The sequence below is a fragment of the Pelophylax lessonae genome, assembly GCF_965119305.1.
Source record: "Pelophylax lessonae genome assembly, chromosome: 8".
Classification (NCBI taxonomy): Eukaryota; Metazoa; Chordata; class Amphibia; order Anura; family Ranidae; genus Pelophylax; species Pelophylax lessonae.
In genome coordinates, this window is record NC_138775.1 from 225,920,506 (window position 1) to 225,939,008 (window position 18,503).

Here is an 18,503-nt window from a genome sequence, read left to right on the forward strand (position 1 = left end):
TATTCTTTGTTTTATATAACTTTTTCTATCGTACTTTCTCCATTTTATTTTTCTGCTTTCTCTCCTTTTTTTCCTCCCTTCCTTTTTTTTTCTGCCTGTCTCTTACTAGGAACCCAAGCGTTCCCCTCTCCTGCCCCCGGACCTGTTAAAGAGTCTGGCTGCTCTAGAGGAGGAGGAAGAGCTGGCTTTCTCCCCTCCTCCTGATCTGTACCCAGCTCTGCTCGGCCCTCTGGCCACTCTCCCTGGACGAAGCCTCTTTGTATGTATTCATTGTGGTGAACTTTCTCCTCTGCTGCTTACGGTCTTCATATCATGTCTTTTTCTGCAACATGTCACTACAGTAGATATTCTTGGTGTTACTAAATAATTTTGGAATATTAAGTACTACTTTATTTTATAATTGATGAGGTATTCTAAAGTGGTGTTATTGAAGAGTTGGTTCCTGTGAACACGCACACACCATCACACTGTAACACACTGTCTCTAGCTCCATGTGAATGGGGTCCCACACTATCCTCTAAGCTGATGCCTCCATATTTTGGAAAAGCCTTTACCCCATACAAGACAGCCTTTGCACCCCTAATAGATTTTTATGCAAGTCTTTTCCCTCAGGAGTTCTCTCCTTCATTGGTTCACATGGGGGCATTATAGGTGGGTCAGTGCATCCCTGTATAATCTTTGTAGTGTCTCACTAGGGCCTGTGTGGTAGCAGTAATTTGGGTGTTTAGGTGTAGGGATTAAACATCTAAACGAGCCTTTCTCAACCTTTTCAACACAGAGAAACCCTTGAAATAACTTAAAAATTACTATATCTACATCTCACAATATATTAATGCGGTGGTCTGGGGGAGAATGCGCCTTACACTTGAGGACACTGGGAAAACCCTAGGGTTCCATGGAACCGTAATTGAGAACCCATGATCTAAACAGAGGTCAATTAATAATCCAGGTTTGTATAATTAACCAGATTCCACCAGACAGTACATTTTTCACTGTCCTGGAGTTTATGCTAAATCTATATTGCCTTAGTGCCGGGTCACACTTGTGCGATGCGGGAAGGCTGCAAATTCGCAGCCTGTTCCCGCATCGCAAACGCACATCTGGCAGTTCACACTGCCATATGCGATACGCAGGGGGTGTCAATTAAATGTTAACGACACCCCCAGTTTGATCGCATATCGCAGTGCGATCTGACAGTTCGCACAGGATCGGATCGCACAAGTGTGAACCACTGTGCGATCCGATCCTGATGCGGCTGAAAAAAAGGGTCATGTGCGACTTTTGTGCGGGTGCAGTGCGAATTTAGCCATACAAAGTGTATGGCTGAATTCGCACTGCACATCCAATCGCATGTAATGAAGGAGCAGTGCGCTCCGATATTACATGCGATCGCCGCACGCGCTATAGTGTGAAACGGCACTTATTTTCAGTTTATTTTATTTAGATATTCTACTGCATGAAAAAGACTGGCAACATAGAATACTAAGGTCATAGACAGCCAGTCAACTACCATTTTTTAGAAGGTCAGAAAAGCAAATTGCATATATTTTTCAGCATAGATTGCCATTAGCATTTTTTGTTAAAGTGGCAATATACACATTAGACCTTATTTACCAGAAATGGTTTTATGGAAGGTAAACATTTTTGTGCACCTTTTATAATACCCAGTCATAGTATAGTCACAAGGGAAACTGGAATTCAGATGCTTTGGGCAACAGACCTTTTATTTTTGGGTTCCATTAGAAGTGGAATGAACCTTATATGTACATGGTGTCTCTTTTGTTTTTCTTTTCCAGTAAAAGAATAGCAGCACTTCAGTGGGCAGTGAGATTAAAAAAAAAAAATCTCCTACTTTCATAAATAAGACTCATTATAAAATAAAAAAAAATGCTTTGATCTTTGTAAGCTAGAATTTGTTACTGATCTGGTGTAGGAAAGTGCAGTGGTGTTCAAGCTCTGAGCCTAGTTTTGTCAGTAAGGTGTACAGTCTGAAAGCTTTTTTATAACGAAGCTTTTTTAAAATTTAATCATGCAGGGTGTGTATTTATAGACTATGGGTTATATGTGGCTACCTTAAAGCGATTTGACACTGGCGAAAGCTTTGCTAAGAACCCTCACTCATTCTACTCACTCACTCGTACACCCCCACCCAATCTATGGGACTCCAGTTTTATGCTAGTGTCCGTAGGTGATGGATCTTTTCTTTACCATTTTTATTTTTCTTCACTAGCTCAACTGACACTTCTATCAAGATCTAATGGCTTATTGCCTCAGGTCTTAGTAGCAGATTCCAGATATGTTGCCCTTGGCACATGGCACAAATTAATGTAGTTAGCTGCAGGGTGCTATACATTCCCATGGCACCCAGACCCTGTAAATTGTCTCAAAGTATTTACCATTTAGACTTTGGATTTTTTTCCACACATTGCCACTTGGGTAGTTTATTTAGTTGAAAAATCCTTCTAACTGATGCATTTAATCTGAATGCAAGTCTGTTTCTCGGTACCTGCTTCTCCAGTGATGCAGACACTGATCAGCGCCTGGATTATAATGGCTCCTTTCCCAGACAAGCAAATATCCTTTAATTTTGCATCCAATGTGAGTACTCCACAGGGGGGTTCACTCAGCGGTGCCAGAGACATGGCACAGAGAAGCTAAGAAAAAGGGGCCTAAAAGCATTCGGATTATAGACAGTACACAGGAAAACCAGTAAATGATCAAGGTGATACCTGTTGCCCTGCACTGGAGTAAGGCCCCATATTAGCACAGCTCCCTCCGAATTCTAGCTCCCTTTCAGGCCTGCAACAAATGGCATATCTGACTAAGGAAGGTTTTATTACAGCTATCTCTGATTTTTTTGGGAACCTGTCTGCCTTTCTGGAGCCTTCGGTCTCCAAGGCCCAAATGCGCCCTTTTGCCTTTCCACCATCTTAATTTATCAGGAATAGTAACTTGATCCTCCTAACCTCTGTGAAGACGTTATTGAGGAGGATAAGGTGGACACAGAGGATCCTGCGGACTGTTCACCTTCTGCATTTTTAGACACAAGCTAAGGCTTCAAGCTAAATGCTTTCTTCGGTGAGCCTGGTTGTTGATGCAGTGCATACTAGCCTTTGCCTAACAGCACTAGAATCTTAACCAAAAGACGTTCCTATGGGACCTTAACTGCCAGTGAAGTCTAAATGACCTTTACTCAGCACACACAGGCTAACCGTGACTAGTATGAGGATTGGCCAAATCTTAACAAGGTATTTCTCTATCGCTCATTGACAGACGTAGTCCTCGGTGATACAGCACCTTCGGGTTATGTTGCCTCCACAGGAGCAGGACTAGACAGGAAATTAAAATGCTCTGGCCACACCCTAGGGGCAGTCCCAGAGGGTATATCCTCTCTCTCTCTGCCTCAGCAAATCAGTTATTTTCTGTCTAGTTAGGAGTAAGGACCTAGATACCTTGCTGGGATCTTCAGTCCTGGCAAGATTTTTTTCTTAAGATTTTTTTAGACAGCTTTTTTCTCCAGTGTTCCTGTGAGATCTTCAAGCAAGAAAGCTGAACTGGGCGACGGGCTGGATGTTGAGATCCGGTGGTCACCCCAGTTCAGCCTACGAGCGCGTGCAGGCCATAGCTCCGCGCTGGGTCGGCCGCGACAAAGTCCCATTAAGGGACTGACCCCGCGAGTTAAACGTCTCGCTGAAACGCCAAAGACCATGAGTCACGGCGTCCGTATTGGTCGACAGCCCTCCCGCCCCGGTGGAGAGGGGTACTGTCAGGAGTTGGTGCCCGCCTGGTTCCGGTATGGTAAGTAGTATGTTCCCCCTTTTCCCCCCTGACGGGTCTTGTGGTGAACGCGGGCCCCTCTCTGTATGGTAAGATAGAGTCCCCCTCTATCCTATAACATGGCACAGATCCCCCTACTTTGAGTGTGATTTTATGTGCAAAAAGCCAGGAGGCTTGGTTTGGGAGCTAACAATCTAATTGTATACATGTTTAAAAGATTGTAATCAGTGGCAGTCTGGGAATCTTACTGTGATAAGAATAAGGTACCTACCAGTCAGAAGCCACGGACATGTAGACTGCCTTCCTAGTCAAATCTCCAGCTATAGCAGGCCTTCCGAACGGCCATGAGGTCCGCCAGGGCCGGTACCGCCAACCACGCCAAAAATCCCCATGCAGAGATAGTGTTGTGTGCCCTGCAGCACACCGCTATTCGGTACAGGCCGCCGCCATTTTTTTTTTTTTTTTTTTTTTTTTGCTGGATTACACGAGCCGCCATTTTGGCGTAGCCTCGTGTCTCCAGCATGGGGGCGGCCATGTTTGAGGTGATCCAAACACCTCGTGGAGCTAGGGGAGGCGCCGGAAGGCGTGCAGAGGGGCGGAGCCGCCTCCTTTCTTCCTGGGCAGCCAGCCAAAAGACTTCCTGTTTGTCAAGACAGCGCTGTAACCTGTTGCAGTTAAACTCTGAGCATCAAGTGGTGAGCCTGGGGGTCTATCTCTCTCTCTCTCGATCGATCGATAGGGATCCCTAGCAGGTAACACTAAGGGGCTTTTGTGGCGCTGGGGGTCTGTGGAAAAAAAAAAAAAAGTTTTTTATTTTTGAATTATATTATCCGGGAAGTTACTGGAATAATCATGGACCCTGCCACACAAATTCCCCCACCTGTTTCCCTCGAGGGGGCCACGGGACCCGCCGGTGCACAGAGTGTAGAGGCATTTACAGCAATTTTGGAGTCTATGGTGGCTCGGGTGGAGGCGGCCTGTCAGGGACGAGGGTCAAGGAAGCGACCCCCGCCTACCCCTATATTATCTGACACCTCTGACTCAGATTCAGAGATGGTCACTGCAGTTGCAGGTCCCTCTGCAAGGGCTGTTACCTCAGGTAAAGCTCCCTCAGACAGTGAGGAGGACGTTTCTTCTCCCGCTATAATTCAGGAAGAAGCATTGGTGGACGCACTAGTTGTGGCAGTGCAGGAAACCTTAAAACTTGAGGTTTTACCGGCAGAAGCAACTGATACAGAGATTCCTTTTGGTACTAACAAGCCCATCAAAACGGTGAAGGTTTTTCCTGTACCCAAGTGTTTTGGTAATAAGATTAAAGGAGAATGGGAGCATTCTAAACGTACCTTTACTATTTCCAAGCGTATTGCTAGACGCTATCCGTTTGAGGAATCCATCATTAAGAAATGGACGGTACCACCAGTGGTGGATCCACCTATTTCCAGGCTGAATAAAGCCACGGTTATCCCAGTGGAGGACACTTCGTCCTTTAAGGATCCGGTGGATCGAAAGATGGAAGCAGAGTCCCGCACCATCTTCTCTCTGATAGGGTCAGCATTTAGACCAGTAATTGTTATTGGTCTAGTTTCCCAGACACTTACGGAATGGGAGAGATTGGTACGCCAAGACCTTAGGGGAAAAGATATTCCCCAGGAAACATCTGATTTGATGGAACAGATTATACAAGGGCTACAGTTTATCTGTGACGCAGCCCTGGACACTACTCCCCTATTAGGGCATGCATCTATGTCAGCGGTAATCCTCAGACGTGTGCTGTGGTTAAAATGCTGGTCAGCTGACCTAGGTTCCAAAAAGACCTCGACGAATCTCCCCTTTCAGGGGAATCGTCTATTTGGGGCCACCCTAGATGAAATCATTAAGGATGCCACTGGGGGCAAGAGCACTTTTTTGCCACAGGCTGCTAAAGCTAAGGGACCTCGCAACAAGCGAGGACCTTTCTTTACCGCCCATAAAGGGTTCGCACGCCCGGCTGGAACAAGCGGGAAAGGCAAGACTCCTCCAGGAGGGTTCAAGAAAGGCTGGTCGGACAAACAGAGGACCAACTCAGCCAAACCCGAAGCAAAGGAGTACACAGCCTGAAGGTGCGCCCCCACCCGGTTTGAGGGTGGGGGGACGTTTTCACCGGTATTCAGGACATTAGATCGAGCATCAACTACTACTACCGGTGCGATTCTTCCCTTCCAACATTTAAGTACTACAGGGAGCGGTAGTCACCGTTCCCTGAATAGATCTTTTCCTTTACCTTTCCCTAAGATTAGTCTCAATTCCCCACAGGAATCGGATCTGGTTGACCAGACAGGCCAAGAAGCCTCTAGCCGGGTGACTTCGGTCCCTGAGGTTCAACCAGAAAAGATCACCCTTCCTGATAGCAATCAGGTATCTGATAAATGTGTGGGAACAGAAAAAGACCAGACTTTCTCGGATGGTCGGGGCCAGATAGCTCTAGGGACGCCTGGTTCAGATCCAGTCAGCACCAGTGGTCCTAGAAATTCTAGGCTGGCCTCGTCAAGCCGGCCTGGCCGACTTGGACAGGCTAGTCGCAGACGTTCCGTGGGAACTTCGTCTCAGGGAGTGTCTGTGGTCTCAAGGACCAATTTACCATCGTGCTTTACAGTCGCTGGTTTTAATGGCCTGGCCATTGAGACCCAAGTACTGAAGGACAGAGGTTTGTCAGCTTCAGTCATTCCTACCCTTATTAAAGCAAGGAAAGCGACTTCCAGCAAGGTCTATTATCACACATGGAAGACTTATATTGCGTGGTGCGAATCTTTAGGATTTCCTCCACGTACCTATTCGGTGACTCGAATATTGGCTTTTTTGCAACAAGGGGTTGAGCAGAAGCTAGCCTTGAGCACCATCAAGGGTCAAGTTTCAGCATTAGCAATCTTCTTTCAGAAACCTTTAGCTACCAAGTCCTTGGTGCGGAATTTCATCCAGGGGGTGCGGCACCTGGCTCCACCAGTCCGCGCGCCCTTACCGCCCTGGGATCTTAATTTAGTTTTGTCGGTTCTACAGAAACCTCCCTTTGAAAACATCAGGGAGATTCCCTTGTTTACTTTATCCCAGAAGGTGGCCTTCTTGGTGGCTATCACTTCTGCTCGCAGGGTGTCAGAACTGGCTGCATTATCATGCCAGTCCCCATACCTAGTGATTCATAGGGATAAGGTAGTACTTCATCCTAAGCCATCCTTTCTTCCTAAGGTGGTTTCAGATTTTCATCTGAATGAAGATATTGTACTACCTTCCTTGTGTCCTCAGCCCAAGCATCATCGGGAACATGCGTTGCATTCCTTGGATGTGGTTCGGGCAATCAGAGTATACCTGAAAGCTACGGAATCATTCCGTAAGACGGATTCACTTTTTGTGATCACGGATGGCCCCAGAAAGGGTTTGCCTGCATCTGCCGCGACCATTGCCAAATGGATTAGACAGACGGTGGTACAGGCTTATTCTATTAAGGGTCAGAGTCCTCCGTTCCCTGTTAGGGCGCACTCCACTCGAGCGCTCAGTACTTCCTGGGCCTTTCGCCATCAGGCGTCAGTGGTCCAGGTATGTAAGGCGGCCACCTGGTCGTCGGTACATACCTTTACAAAATTCTATAAAATTGATGTGACGGCATCGGCGGATGCCTCATTTGGCCGCAAGGTTTTGCAGGCCGCAATTTGAGGAGACCGGTGGTCTACCTCAAGAGTTTTTTTCTGTTTGAAAAATGTCTTTTTTTGTTGAGTCTCATCATTAAGGATGAGCATTGTAAACTTCTAGTTGGCACCGGTTGGGCCTTCTAGATTGGGATTTGATTTCCATTTTCCCACCCCTCATTTGTGATACTGCTCTGGGACGTCCCGAAGGTGCTGTATCACCGAGGACTACGTCTGTCAATGAGCGATAGAGAAAAATGGATTTTTGTAAAATCTTACCGTAAAATCCTTTTCTCTTAGCTCATTGACAGACGTAGTCCCCGCCCCTCTGTTTTGGAGTTGGGTTGGGTTAAAATCTCTAAAGACTGCTTTTTGACATAACTGATTTGCTGAGGCAGAGAGAGAGAGGATATACCCTCTGGGACTGCCCCTAGGGTGTGGCCAGAGCATTTTAATTTCCTGTCTAGTCCTGCTCCTGTGGAGGCAACATAACCCGAAGGTGCTGTATCACCGAGGACTACGTCTGTCAATGAGCTAAGAGAAAAGGATTTTACGGTAAGATTTTACAAAAATCCATTTTTATTCTTTCCAAACTCTTTACAGAGTTATGCCCTATGGAAGAGGAATTTATGAAAAAAATTTCTGTTCCAGTAGTGGATTTTTCAAAATTGCATTTTTATCCCTGCTCTCCTTGATTCATAACCTCCAATCTGCCTCAAAGGCAGGCAGACTTGTGGACTGCCTCAAATCGGCCTCAGGCACTAGTCCTCACAGAAGAAAAGGTCAAAGGGATTTATTCAAACCTATTAATGGTCCCAAATCCGAATAGAGGCATCATTTGACTCCCTTTTGCATGAGGGTTCTGGATCTCGTAGTGGTCTCCCTCGAGGCGGTTACCTTCACGCAGTTCCACTCCAGATTCATCAAGGGGGGACCCTGAAGTTGGTCAGCTCTGAATAATGCCTGATTCTCTCTTGGATAGAGAACCAGGTTCCAATGCAATCAGCCATCTACATACCTGGGTTGGAAATTGGCCGACAGAATTTCTGAATTGCCAAGGCCTGAACTCTGGGTACGCTTCACCATGAGATCTTCCTGGTGCTTTGGCAGAAGTGGGGGGGGGGGGGGGGGACACCTGATGTGGAAATAATGGCCTCCAGATTTGACACACTGGTCAGGTTTGTGACCAGACCCAGAGATCCGCTTGCCTTGGTGACTCCTTGGACCCTGTTTTAGTCTGGTTTATGCATTTGCTCCAGTAAAGGTTTTACCTCCGACTGCTTTGCAAGGTTGAAGGGGAACGAATTCAAGTGATCCTAATTGCCCAAGAGAACCTGGTACACAGAACACTTGAACTCCGGGCAGATGAGCCTTGGCCTCTTTCAAACAGGCCAGACAGCTGGCTTTAATGGGATAGCTGTTGAGACCTGGGTCCAAAAAGATTACTATTATACAAGATTTTTATAGCACCAGCAGTTTACACAGCCCTTTACTAAATGGAGGCAAGACAGTACAGTTACAATAGATTCAATAATATGGGAATGGTAGGGCCAGGGGCCTTATTAATTCTGTAATTTTCACCTTACTCAAAGTGAGGAAATGTACTCCTTGTAAGATCTGCCATCACACTTGGAAGGCCTGTTTTTGCTGGTGCAAAAGCAGGCAGCTCAATACTCTGGAATATTTTTTTTCCTTGTATCCTTGCCTCCCTCTAGTCTGGTCTAGACTAGCATCTGGATCTTAGGTCTTTTGGCTTAATACATTCTTGTTAAGACCTTTATACAAGGTGGGGCTCATGTTAATCCCCCACTTTGCCCCACAATATCTCACTGGGATCTAACTCTGGTACTTTTGGCTCTGAAAACCTCCCTTTGAACCCATCTGGGATATTCCATTGGGGATCTCGCCAGTAAAGTGGCTTTTTTAGTGGCCATTACCTCTGCCAGGCATGTTTCCAAGCTGGAAACTTTCTTGCAAAATAACTTTTTCTTATCTTACACAGAGATAAGGTGGTCCTCAGACGCAGACCTTTGTTCCCAAGGATTCTTCATTTATTTTCAGTGGGATTATCCTCCCTTCCCTCGGTCTCGCCTCAAAGCATGCTAAAGATTTTATATGTATGTGGCCAGAGCAGTTAGGGTTTACCTATCTGCAGCAACCTCTTCCTTCTGAAAAACTGATTCCATTTTTGCCCACTTTGAAGGTTCCAGAAAGGGTCATCCTGCAGCTGCATGGTTCATGCAGCTCATTTCCAAGGCTTATGTCTTCAAGGAAAGGGTTCCTCCCTACCCTATCAAGGCCCAGTCAGCCAGCTCTGTTGCTGTTTTTTTGGGCCTTTCAGCAACAAACATCCCTTTTGCAGGTCTGCAAAGCTTCCACCTGGCTTTCACTTCGTCCTACCTTCTCAAAGTTTTGATAGGTGGACCTCTTGACCTCTGCTGATGTAAGCTTCAGTTTTAAGCTGTCATCTGAAAGATTTGGTTTTTTTTACCTTTTATGGGCTTGTTTGCTGCTGTTTGCTATTGTTGCCCACTCCTTAGATTATTGCTTGGGGATGGCCCATGGTCTTATTACCCCTTCTTTTGTCCTGTACTATAGGATTAAGATAATGACATTTTGTCTGTAAATTCCATATCTTTGAGTACAGTACAGGACACGGCTCTTTGCTCTGTTCCTTTTTGCTGTTTATTACAAAACGGAAGTCCCATGGAGTGAGTAGAGTTATAGGAGGGTGGACTAAGGGCATTCCCAGCAAATGTTTTCCAGTGTCTAATCACTTGAAGTTAACTGCATTTAACCGGACATTAACTACACATCCTGTGCTCTGTTGTCCAAGATATGGATTATGCAGGTAAGTCGAAATTCCCATTTTTTTTTTTCTTTTTCTTTTTCTTTATACTCTTGCTTTGTGACCTATTTTTGGCAAAAGGATATGTAAATGTGTGCATAATGTATGACTGTTAAAGCTAGTCAACCTCTGTTAGTTTTCAAAGATGACCTGTGAGGTAGGTGAGTCAAGTGTCGTCCCATCATGAGTATCTGAGACCTTGGCGAGATTTGCTGGTCTTTTAAGTCCATTTTTCCACCAAATCCCACCCAGATTATGCAATAATACCAGATTGCATTTTTCATGCCACTATAATTGGATCTGGCTGTGAATTCTCTTTCTCTTTCTTTTGGAGAAGTCTCTTCTGGAAAAGCCATCTGAGCTGATATCCCAGCCCCCCTCTTTCCTCTCGCTCACTGGATTTTCACTGAGCCAGGTAAGGGAGGGCATTTGGAGACATGTTAGAGGAGTCAGGAGATGTTTAGACTCATCCATGTTTTGATTCTAGTATTTTAACCTTTATTTTAATCTTATTTCTGCAGGAGAGGTTCCCGAGTAACAGCGTGTTTAATGAGGTGTATGGCAAACCACCATGCAGCAGTACAAAGCCGGAGTCATGTCCACCTTTTGGACAGCAGGAGACATCTCTTTACTCCCTGTTTGAGGGTAAACCTTGGTCTCCATCTCTTCCAGCAAGCTCGGGTAAGGGACAGTGTGAATAGAGTAAACAGAACTTTGGATAAAACTTGCAATGCCGCTCCAAGCTGAGAAAGATCTCCCCTTCGGTGGCAGTGAAAGGAGCTGGTGTCTGTGCACCATTCAGAGATGTAAGAGCATTGTCACTGAGGTGAAACATTTGGGGTGGAGCGGTGCTGGCTGGGCCACATTCATCTACATACTAATTGACTTGATCTGATAATGCTCTTACACCTCTGAATGGTGCACGGACGCCAGCTCATTTCACTGCAGCCGGTGGAGAGATTTCAGTCTCTGCTTAAAGTGGCACTGCAAGCTTCATTTTTATCCAGAGTAAAAAGATATAAAAATATAAAATGTATTCATTTTGAAAGGACACTAGAAAATGACAGTATTTTATTATTTCCTTAAAAGTAATTTTTGGCACATTTTTTGTTTTTACATGTTTCCATATGTTCATGGCTGAATTTCAAATACAAATTTGTAGATCCTGTATCTAGTGGTCAAAAATGAGATCAAATTCATGTCTACACAAGAGCTGTCGAGATGACAGGGTAAACTACATACAAAATCTGTTTACAGATAGTAGATTTCTGTCTAGCAAGACTAGGACCAGCAAAGCCCAAGCACTATACTTCCCCACTAAGCACCACAAGCATCTGTAGCAAGTAAATATGAATGGCCGAGTTACAGCCCCAATTCCCAAAAAGTTTGGATGCTATGTAAAATCTACATAAAAACAGAATGCATTTATTTCAAAAACCCATATTTCACTTTCGTTCATTGATGGACACAGCTCCAGAATCTTCTTGACCATTGGGTTATTCTGCCCCCTACAGGAGTAGGACACTAGCCAGGAAAAAGCTTTACCACGCCTATGGGGCAGTCCCAGGGTGTATACTCCCACTTCCTGCTTTAGGCATTCAGTTCTTTTTTTTTTTTCTGTCTAGTCAGGACTTGCTGAGATCTCTGGTCCTGTAATTTTTTCCTTTTTAAACTGATTTTTTTTCCTCTTATTATTTTCTGGTCCTGTGAGATCTACAATCAACTGCTGGACTGGGCGACGGACTGGATATTGTAGATCCTTACGGTCTCCCCAGTCCGGCCAGCCAGTGCGTGCAGACCTAAGCTCCGCGCTAGGTTGGCCACGACATAGCCCCACTGGACGGGAACTGACCTGCGAGTTAAACGCCTCGCGAGGGCGCACATGACCTGGTCCAGGCCGTGGTTGCAGCCTGACTCCTGGCCGCAGCTCCCCTATTCCAATGGAGAGGTGGTCTGCCTGGAGCAGGGCCCACCCAAAGGTATGGTGAGTAGTCTCCCCCCGTCCCTGTTGGCATGTCGTGGTGGACGTTGGCCCCTCCCTGGGACAGTCGGACCCCCGGGTTCTCCCCTCCTTCCCACATGGTATCCCCTCCCATATGTCAGGGTCCACCGTGGGCCACTCCCCATCTGCCCCCCCCCTTTCCCCCCTCCTTCCTCCCCCCTCCCACCCATTGAAGGGTTCGTCTTCAGGGGTGTCCGTTACAGATTCAATCGGACAATGCCACAGCCGTGGCATATGTCAATCACCAAGGGGGCACAAAAAGGCTCCTTGCGGCTCGAGAAGTAGCCAGAATTCTAAGGTGGGCGGACATTTTGTTCCAGCTCTCTGGCGTGCATTTTCCGGGGGTGGAAAATTGGCTGGAGGATTACCTTAGTCGACAAACCTAGGACCAAGGGGAGTGGTCTCTTCATCCGGAGGTGTTTCACCAGCTGTGTCTCTGGTGGGGAACTCCCGAGCTGGACCTGTTGGCCTTTCGTCTCAACAGAACAAGTAGAGCGTCCCCTTTTGAGTGGAGCTCCACTTTAGGCACATCAGCCCTTTTCCTTTTATTTTAGCTAGAGTTTAACAGTTTATCATACTGTTCTATGACACAGCTGCTTGTTTGTGTTTCCCGGTTTATGATTGTGTTGTCTTTTAAAGCAGTTGTAAAGTCAGAAGTTTTTCTTATCTTAATTCATTATATGCATTAAGATAAAAAGCTTTCTGTTTGTAGCAGCCACCTTCAGCGCCCCCCCCCCCCCCAATACTTACCTGAGCCCCATCGCTATCCATCGATGTCCATGGGTCCCTCGGCCATCCGGGATTCTCCCTCCTGATTGGCTGAGACACAGCAGCGGCGCCATTGGCTCCCACTGCTTTTAAAGTTAGCCAATCAGGAGAGAGAGAGAGGTGGGGCCCAATCGGCAGCTCCATGTCTGAATGGGGACACGGAGCTGCAGCTCGGCTTGGGTGCCACTATAGCAAGCTGCTTGCTGTGAGGGTACTCGATAGGAGGGAGGGGTCAGGAGCAGCGAAGAGGAACCCGAGAAGAGGAGGATCGGGGCCGCTCTGCAAAACCACTGCACAGAGTAGGTAAGTATTATAGGTTTGGTATTTAACAAAAATGACTTTACAATCACTTTAAAGCACAATTTTAACTGAGTAAAGGCAATATAAATGTTATACTTATTGCTACTTAATAAATATCTAATTTTCTTTTCTCCAACAGATCACTCTACACCAGCTAGTCAGTCACCTCACTCCTCTAATCCAAGCAGCCTGCCCAGCTCTCCACCCACCCATAATCACACTTCCCAGCCCTTTTCCAACTTTGGGCCCATTGGAACCCCAGACAGCCGAGATCGACGAGCAGCTGACCGGTGGAAGAGCGACAAACCAGGTAATTATCTATCTGTTAATTATGGCACACTATTGAAAGTTCAATTATGTTGGTCCCTTTTGCTGAATGTATCTTCACCCCTGTTTTCCAGCAATGGGTGGCTTTGGACTGGACTACCTGTCTGTGGCTCCATCCACAGAGAATAGTTGGCGCCAAGTAAATAATTCCAGCAGTGCTAATGCCTGGGCAGCCCAGGGTAATACAAGAGAGGACTCATCGGCTGCCCTGATGGAAAGTTTGAAGGTCAGTTAAAGTTTATCTCTAGGCAAAATCCATTTTTGGGCAATAAATTATGCATCCATCTATGTTCCCATTTCTATAATCCCCCATGCTGTTCTCATTTTACTTGCCTCCCTTTGTACCTGGTGATCGTGAGGAGACGACTGACAGTGCTGCAGAACCACTGCTGAAATTGCAGCAGGGTTGTCACCTTTCCTTTTGGAGATGTAACAGGGGCTTTGGTCCTAGAGAGGAGCTTAGTGTCTCCTAGAATGTGTATGTGCCCTTTTATTGGCTGTGTACAGTGCATACAGAACATGCCTCTTCTCAGACATGTATTACACATGTACACCTAAGTAATAAGAGATGGACTGGAGGTTGAATTCTTGCAATATATGCAAATATACATGCGCATGTGTGTAAATACCTTAGCTGACCTTGTTGTGAAGTACCTGGAAAAAAGCTTATACTATGCTGAATAGAGGCATATCAAAACAGAAAATTAGTTTTTTTTAAATATATATATTTTTATATATAATTCTAATCTCCTTTTTAGTGAATATCATGAATTTAAATGAATATGAATGTATTATCGACCATTATCGGCACCTTAAGCGCAAGAAAAGCTCAAGAAAATGCATTGCTTTAAATTCTATGTGTCTTCACACCGGTCCACTGCGCTTCCGCTGTGGTGTTAAAGCTTGCTTGCTGCATTTTTGGTTAGTTAAAAAGAAGCTCCCCATTGAAAACGCATCAATGCGTAACCCTTGTTACTTTTTTGATGCGGTTTTTAAGTCACGTGACCTTTGAAAAACACACCATAAGCACAGTAAAATTGTGGCAAAATCAGGTGCGCTTTCGATCGGCAAAATGCTGAAAACACCATTTTCGGCTGCTGGGCACAGTGGAAGATTTGTGAGCACTTTGATTCTTTAAAAAAGGACTCGTACACAATTGAGTTGTTTTTTTTTTTTTTTTTTAATATTTATTAAATAATTTTTTACTTTGAGTTGTACCTTATTTTCTACATGAAGTTAAATGCAAGTTCATGTAAATGCATGGTAATCTTGTTATTGCACTTGATTTACATAAAGGCATGGTATTGACATTATTGCACTAGGATATTTTGATATATTGGTTCATATAAGGTAACACATATGTATTAAAAAAGAATAGCACGCACATGCAAAAGAAATGCCTCTCAAATATGGAGACAATCCATAAATAAAAATGGGGATTTGGTCCCACCATATGGCCATATAGTGCTCAAGCCCACCACTACGTCAAAGTACCCCATTATCAGTGGGTCCTACACTATCCATAAAAAAGGGGTGAATCCAGCCTCTCTAACCTTGGAGACAACACTCCTTGCTGGGAGAGATGTGCTAATGCACTACAGGGGACTCCTCCTATATCTACTTGATAGTGGACACTGATAGAGTACAGGTGTGTGTGGGGGGTGGGGTGCTCAACCTCAGAAGTCGTCAGACCGAATACATAATAAACAAGCAAAAAATTGGGGGAGCAAACCCTGAACATGTATATCTAAAGCCGGTGCAGCTATGAACCAAGCTTGTTTATAAGGTAACACGTGCCTTTATTTTGTTACATTATATGTAAATGCATGACACCGGCAGTCAATGGGATTTTGATTCATTTGGTTTCTTCAGGAGCACTTCACTTTTTTTATATATTTCATGTGAATAAATTTACGCTCCTATGTGCACATTGAGGCGTGTATGTGCAAATGATATGCTTATTAGCTCCTCTCGGAATGCAGCTTTGGGGCTTTTCTTTTTTTTTTTTTTTTTTTTTTTTTTTTTTTTTTTTATATAATGCTTCTAAATATCGAATGAGCATGGCCACATAGGTTAACATTAAACTATGTTTAAAGGCATTAAAAAAACTGAATGCCTCTAAAAGTGTTTGTGGTTTTTGTTTTTTGCTCCCTATGTGCGTAAAGGTCTAAGATTATTATTATTTTTTTATTATTTCTTTCACTATTCTGTTACTAGAATTTACTATACTACAAATATGATAGCTTGATACTGCAAGGTTTTGTTATGGGCACAAGCATTTTTCTCTTTGTGAATGTGGGTTTTGATTGTGTTTCATTTATGCCACTTCATTAAGGTAACATTTTATATTTTTGTTCTGCTCCACAGTCCATCTGGTCAACCACAATGATGCACCCTGGCCCATCAGCCCTTGAGCAGCTCCTGATGCAGCAAAAGGAAAAGCAGCAGAGAGGGCAGGGATCCTTGAACCCTCCACATTGAGAGAGAAGGGGAGAAGAACCCAGCGACTTATGGCATGACGGGTTAGCAGCACAGGACAGGATATGTCCTGAGCCCTGAGGAGGGCAGCCCTCTCTCCCCCCTCACCGATCTGGGGGGGAGTGCGTGTGGGGAAGCGTCCAGCATATCCCACCAAATCTGAAACCCCCCTGCCCCGCAGGCGACAGTTACCTGACGGACACAGCAGGAAGTTCCCATCCAGAGGAAGTTTGGGACTTCTTGTGTTTGGGGGAAATGGGGTATCGTGCCCCATCCTTCTCGTTATTTGTGCATGCCTCTCACAGCACCCTCCAAACCTCTGCCTAACACGGAGAGCAAATATTCCCCAGCAGTGAAGGCAGGCGAGGGAATACAGGAAGAACCCTCCCTTCAGGATCTGAGTTTTTATTTCTAAGTAGCGGGTGCACAAAGAACACCCCCATATCCACTTTTCAGCCGAATGTTAGGAATTCTCTCCATCAGAGACGGCAGAGGATCTGGTCCCCTCTCATCCACCAGCTTGTGCTGGCTAAGGGGAGGTGTGATTGACTGGGTGGCTTTAATTTTTCTTTCCCATCTGCGGGAAATGGGTGAGGGGTTGAGTGTCTATGCCACAGTTATGGATGCTTGCTTGTCCCCATTGAGTGTCCTTAATCTACTTTTGGTGTCTGTCTTTCCCTGCCTGCTTAATTGTCATGTGTGTTTGTGTGTGTGCGTGTGCGCGCTCAATGTCCCCTAAAGCTGTCTGTTGCAGGATGGGTGCTGGGATAGTTGGGGAGGTGCTTTTAATGTGGGGCACTTAGGGGCAAGACGAGGCTGGCTGTACAGCCTTGACATTCTTGCAGCTAGACTGCAGCTGTAGTTTTTTTTTCCCCTCTCCCCCCCCCCCCCCCCTTCCTTTTTACTCTGCCTCTTGGGGAAGTCCCTTCCATCTAGAGAGAGGTGACAGAAGTATTGGATCAAGTTGCAATGCTGGGTAGAAGTGCCACAGCTTATAGCACAAAATATGAACATGAACTGTTCTGTCCTCTTTACTACTTAGCATCATGAGCATTGCGCACTAGCAGTGGAAGAACTAGGATGTTTATGATGAGTGAGCAGGATATACAAGCAATCGGGTAGAAACGTGACGTGAAAAACCAAGAGTTTCCTCAAGTGTCAATCTAGAAAGAAGTAGGAATGGTTCTTCTTCGCAGAATTGTCATAGAGATCCCCCTATAAGTGTGAGTGCGTATCTTTGTATGCCACGGGTAACTCCTAGCACCCTCAGCACTACATACATGGAACATACATGTTGCACACTGTTTGGGGCCGGACGTCTTGTCCACAGTTTGATTCTCCTGGAAGAAGCCAGTTTTCTGACTGGTAAGAGAAATAGCAGGTGGTAAGGTACCCTTCAGGCGATCCTTCCTTTAGCAGGGTCTAGCGAGTGTGGAGACCTCTATTCACTCCCACCTTTCCCTCGTGTTCTTGTGTGAGCACCATCTGCTCGGATCTGCTTTACCATTAATAAACTCAACTTCTCTACAGCTACTGGTATGATTTTGTGTTTTTTCTTCCTACCAAGGTTTTGGCTCATTTAATGCATACCTATACTCTGATGATAGCTTAAAGCTCAAAGAGTAAATGAAAAACTGAGAAGAAAATGCTGATCCAAGCTCTGTTCTGCTTATGTGACCAAAAGCATAAATATTTGGTCATGTTATCCCTGTACAAAAGTATGCTTTACCAATCTGCACTCCTTTCAGGAAAGATTGCTTGAGCAAAACTTTAAGGCCCTCCTGCACACTGGACGTTTTTACAGCTGCTCCTAGGGGAGCCTGGTGTTTTTTCTTCCTGCCTCTAAACTTCCCTACATATTAGCCTATGTGTCCATGCACACATAGGCTTTTAGCAGTGTTTAGAGGCAGGAAAAAAACTCCACTGCCATTGCGTCTAGGAGCAGCAGTTTGGGCAGTAAAAATGCTTGATGCTTATAAACACGTATTAACGCTGAGCGTATTTAGCATTTGAGCGTTCGTTCATTTCAGTGGCCAGAATAAATTATATTGGCTGATGAAATTAACGCCCAAACACTTGACGCGGCTGAATGCGTTACACTTTTAAAAGCGCCAGCCTTTTTTTTTTTTTTGCCAATGCTGCTGCCAGGAGGAAGACTTCTAGGAGAGTTTTAAAAATATCTTGTTTGCATACGAGGCTTACAATTTAGTATGGGTCTGTTTGGAAGGGGGCTGATTGATTTGGATTGGTAACCTTGTATATATTATATCACATTGATTCAAACATATACATATTGGAACATCTGCTGAAAATGACAGGTTTGTTGTGATAATAGTTTGAACACCAG

The 18,503-nt window shown here is 45.1% G+C and overlaps 1 protein-coding gene across 4 annotated transcripts in view; it reads left to right on the plus strand.

Moving 5' to 3' along the window:
* Positions 1 to 17,685, plus strand: part of SMG7 (SMG7 nonsense mediated mRNA decay factor) — a 130,093-nt gene extending 112,408 nt beyond the window's left edge. Inside the window, exons 18-23 of one of the 4 annotated variants that reach the window (XM_082266017.1) lie at positions 110 to 259; positions 10,616 to 10,696; positions 10,803 to 10,962; positions 13,491 to 13,661; positions 13,753 to 13,904; positions 16,046 to 17,685. In XM_082266017.1, the coding sequence (XP_082122143.1) occupies positions 110 to 259; positions 10,616 to 10,696; positions 10,803 to 10,962; positions 13,491 to 13,661; positions 13,753 to 13,904; positions 16,046 to 16,159 (828 nt within the window). In that variant the 3' untranslated portion in view covers positions 16,160 to 17,685. The remainder of the gene's footprint in view (positions 1 to 109; positions 260 to 10,615; positions 10,697 to 10,802; positions 10,963 to 13,490; positions 13,662 to 13,752; positions 13,905 to 16,045) is intronic. The other 3 variants (XM_082266018.1, XM_082266019.1, XM_082266020.1) reach the window with 3 other exon arrangements.
* The last annotated feature ends 818 nt before the right edge of the window (positions 17,686 to 18,503 follow it).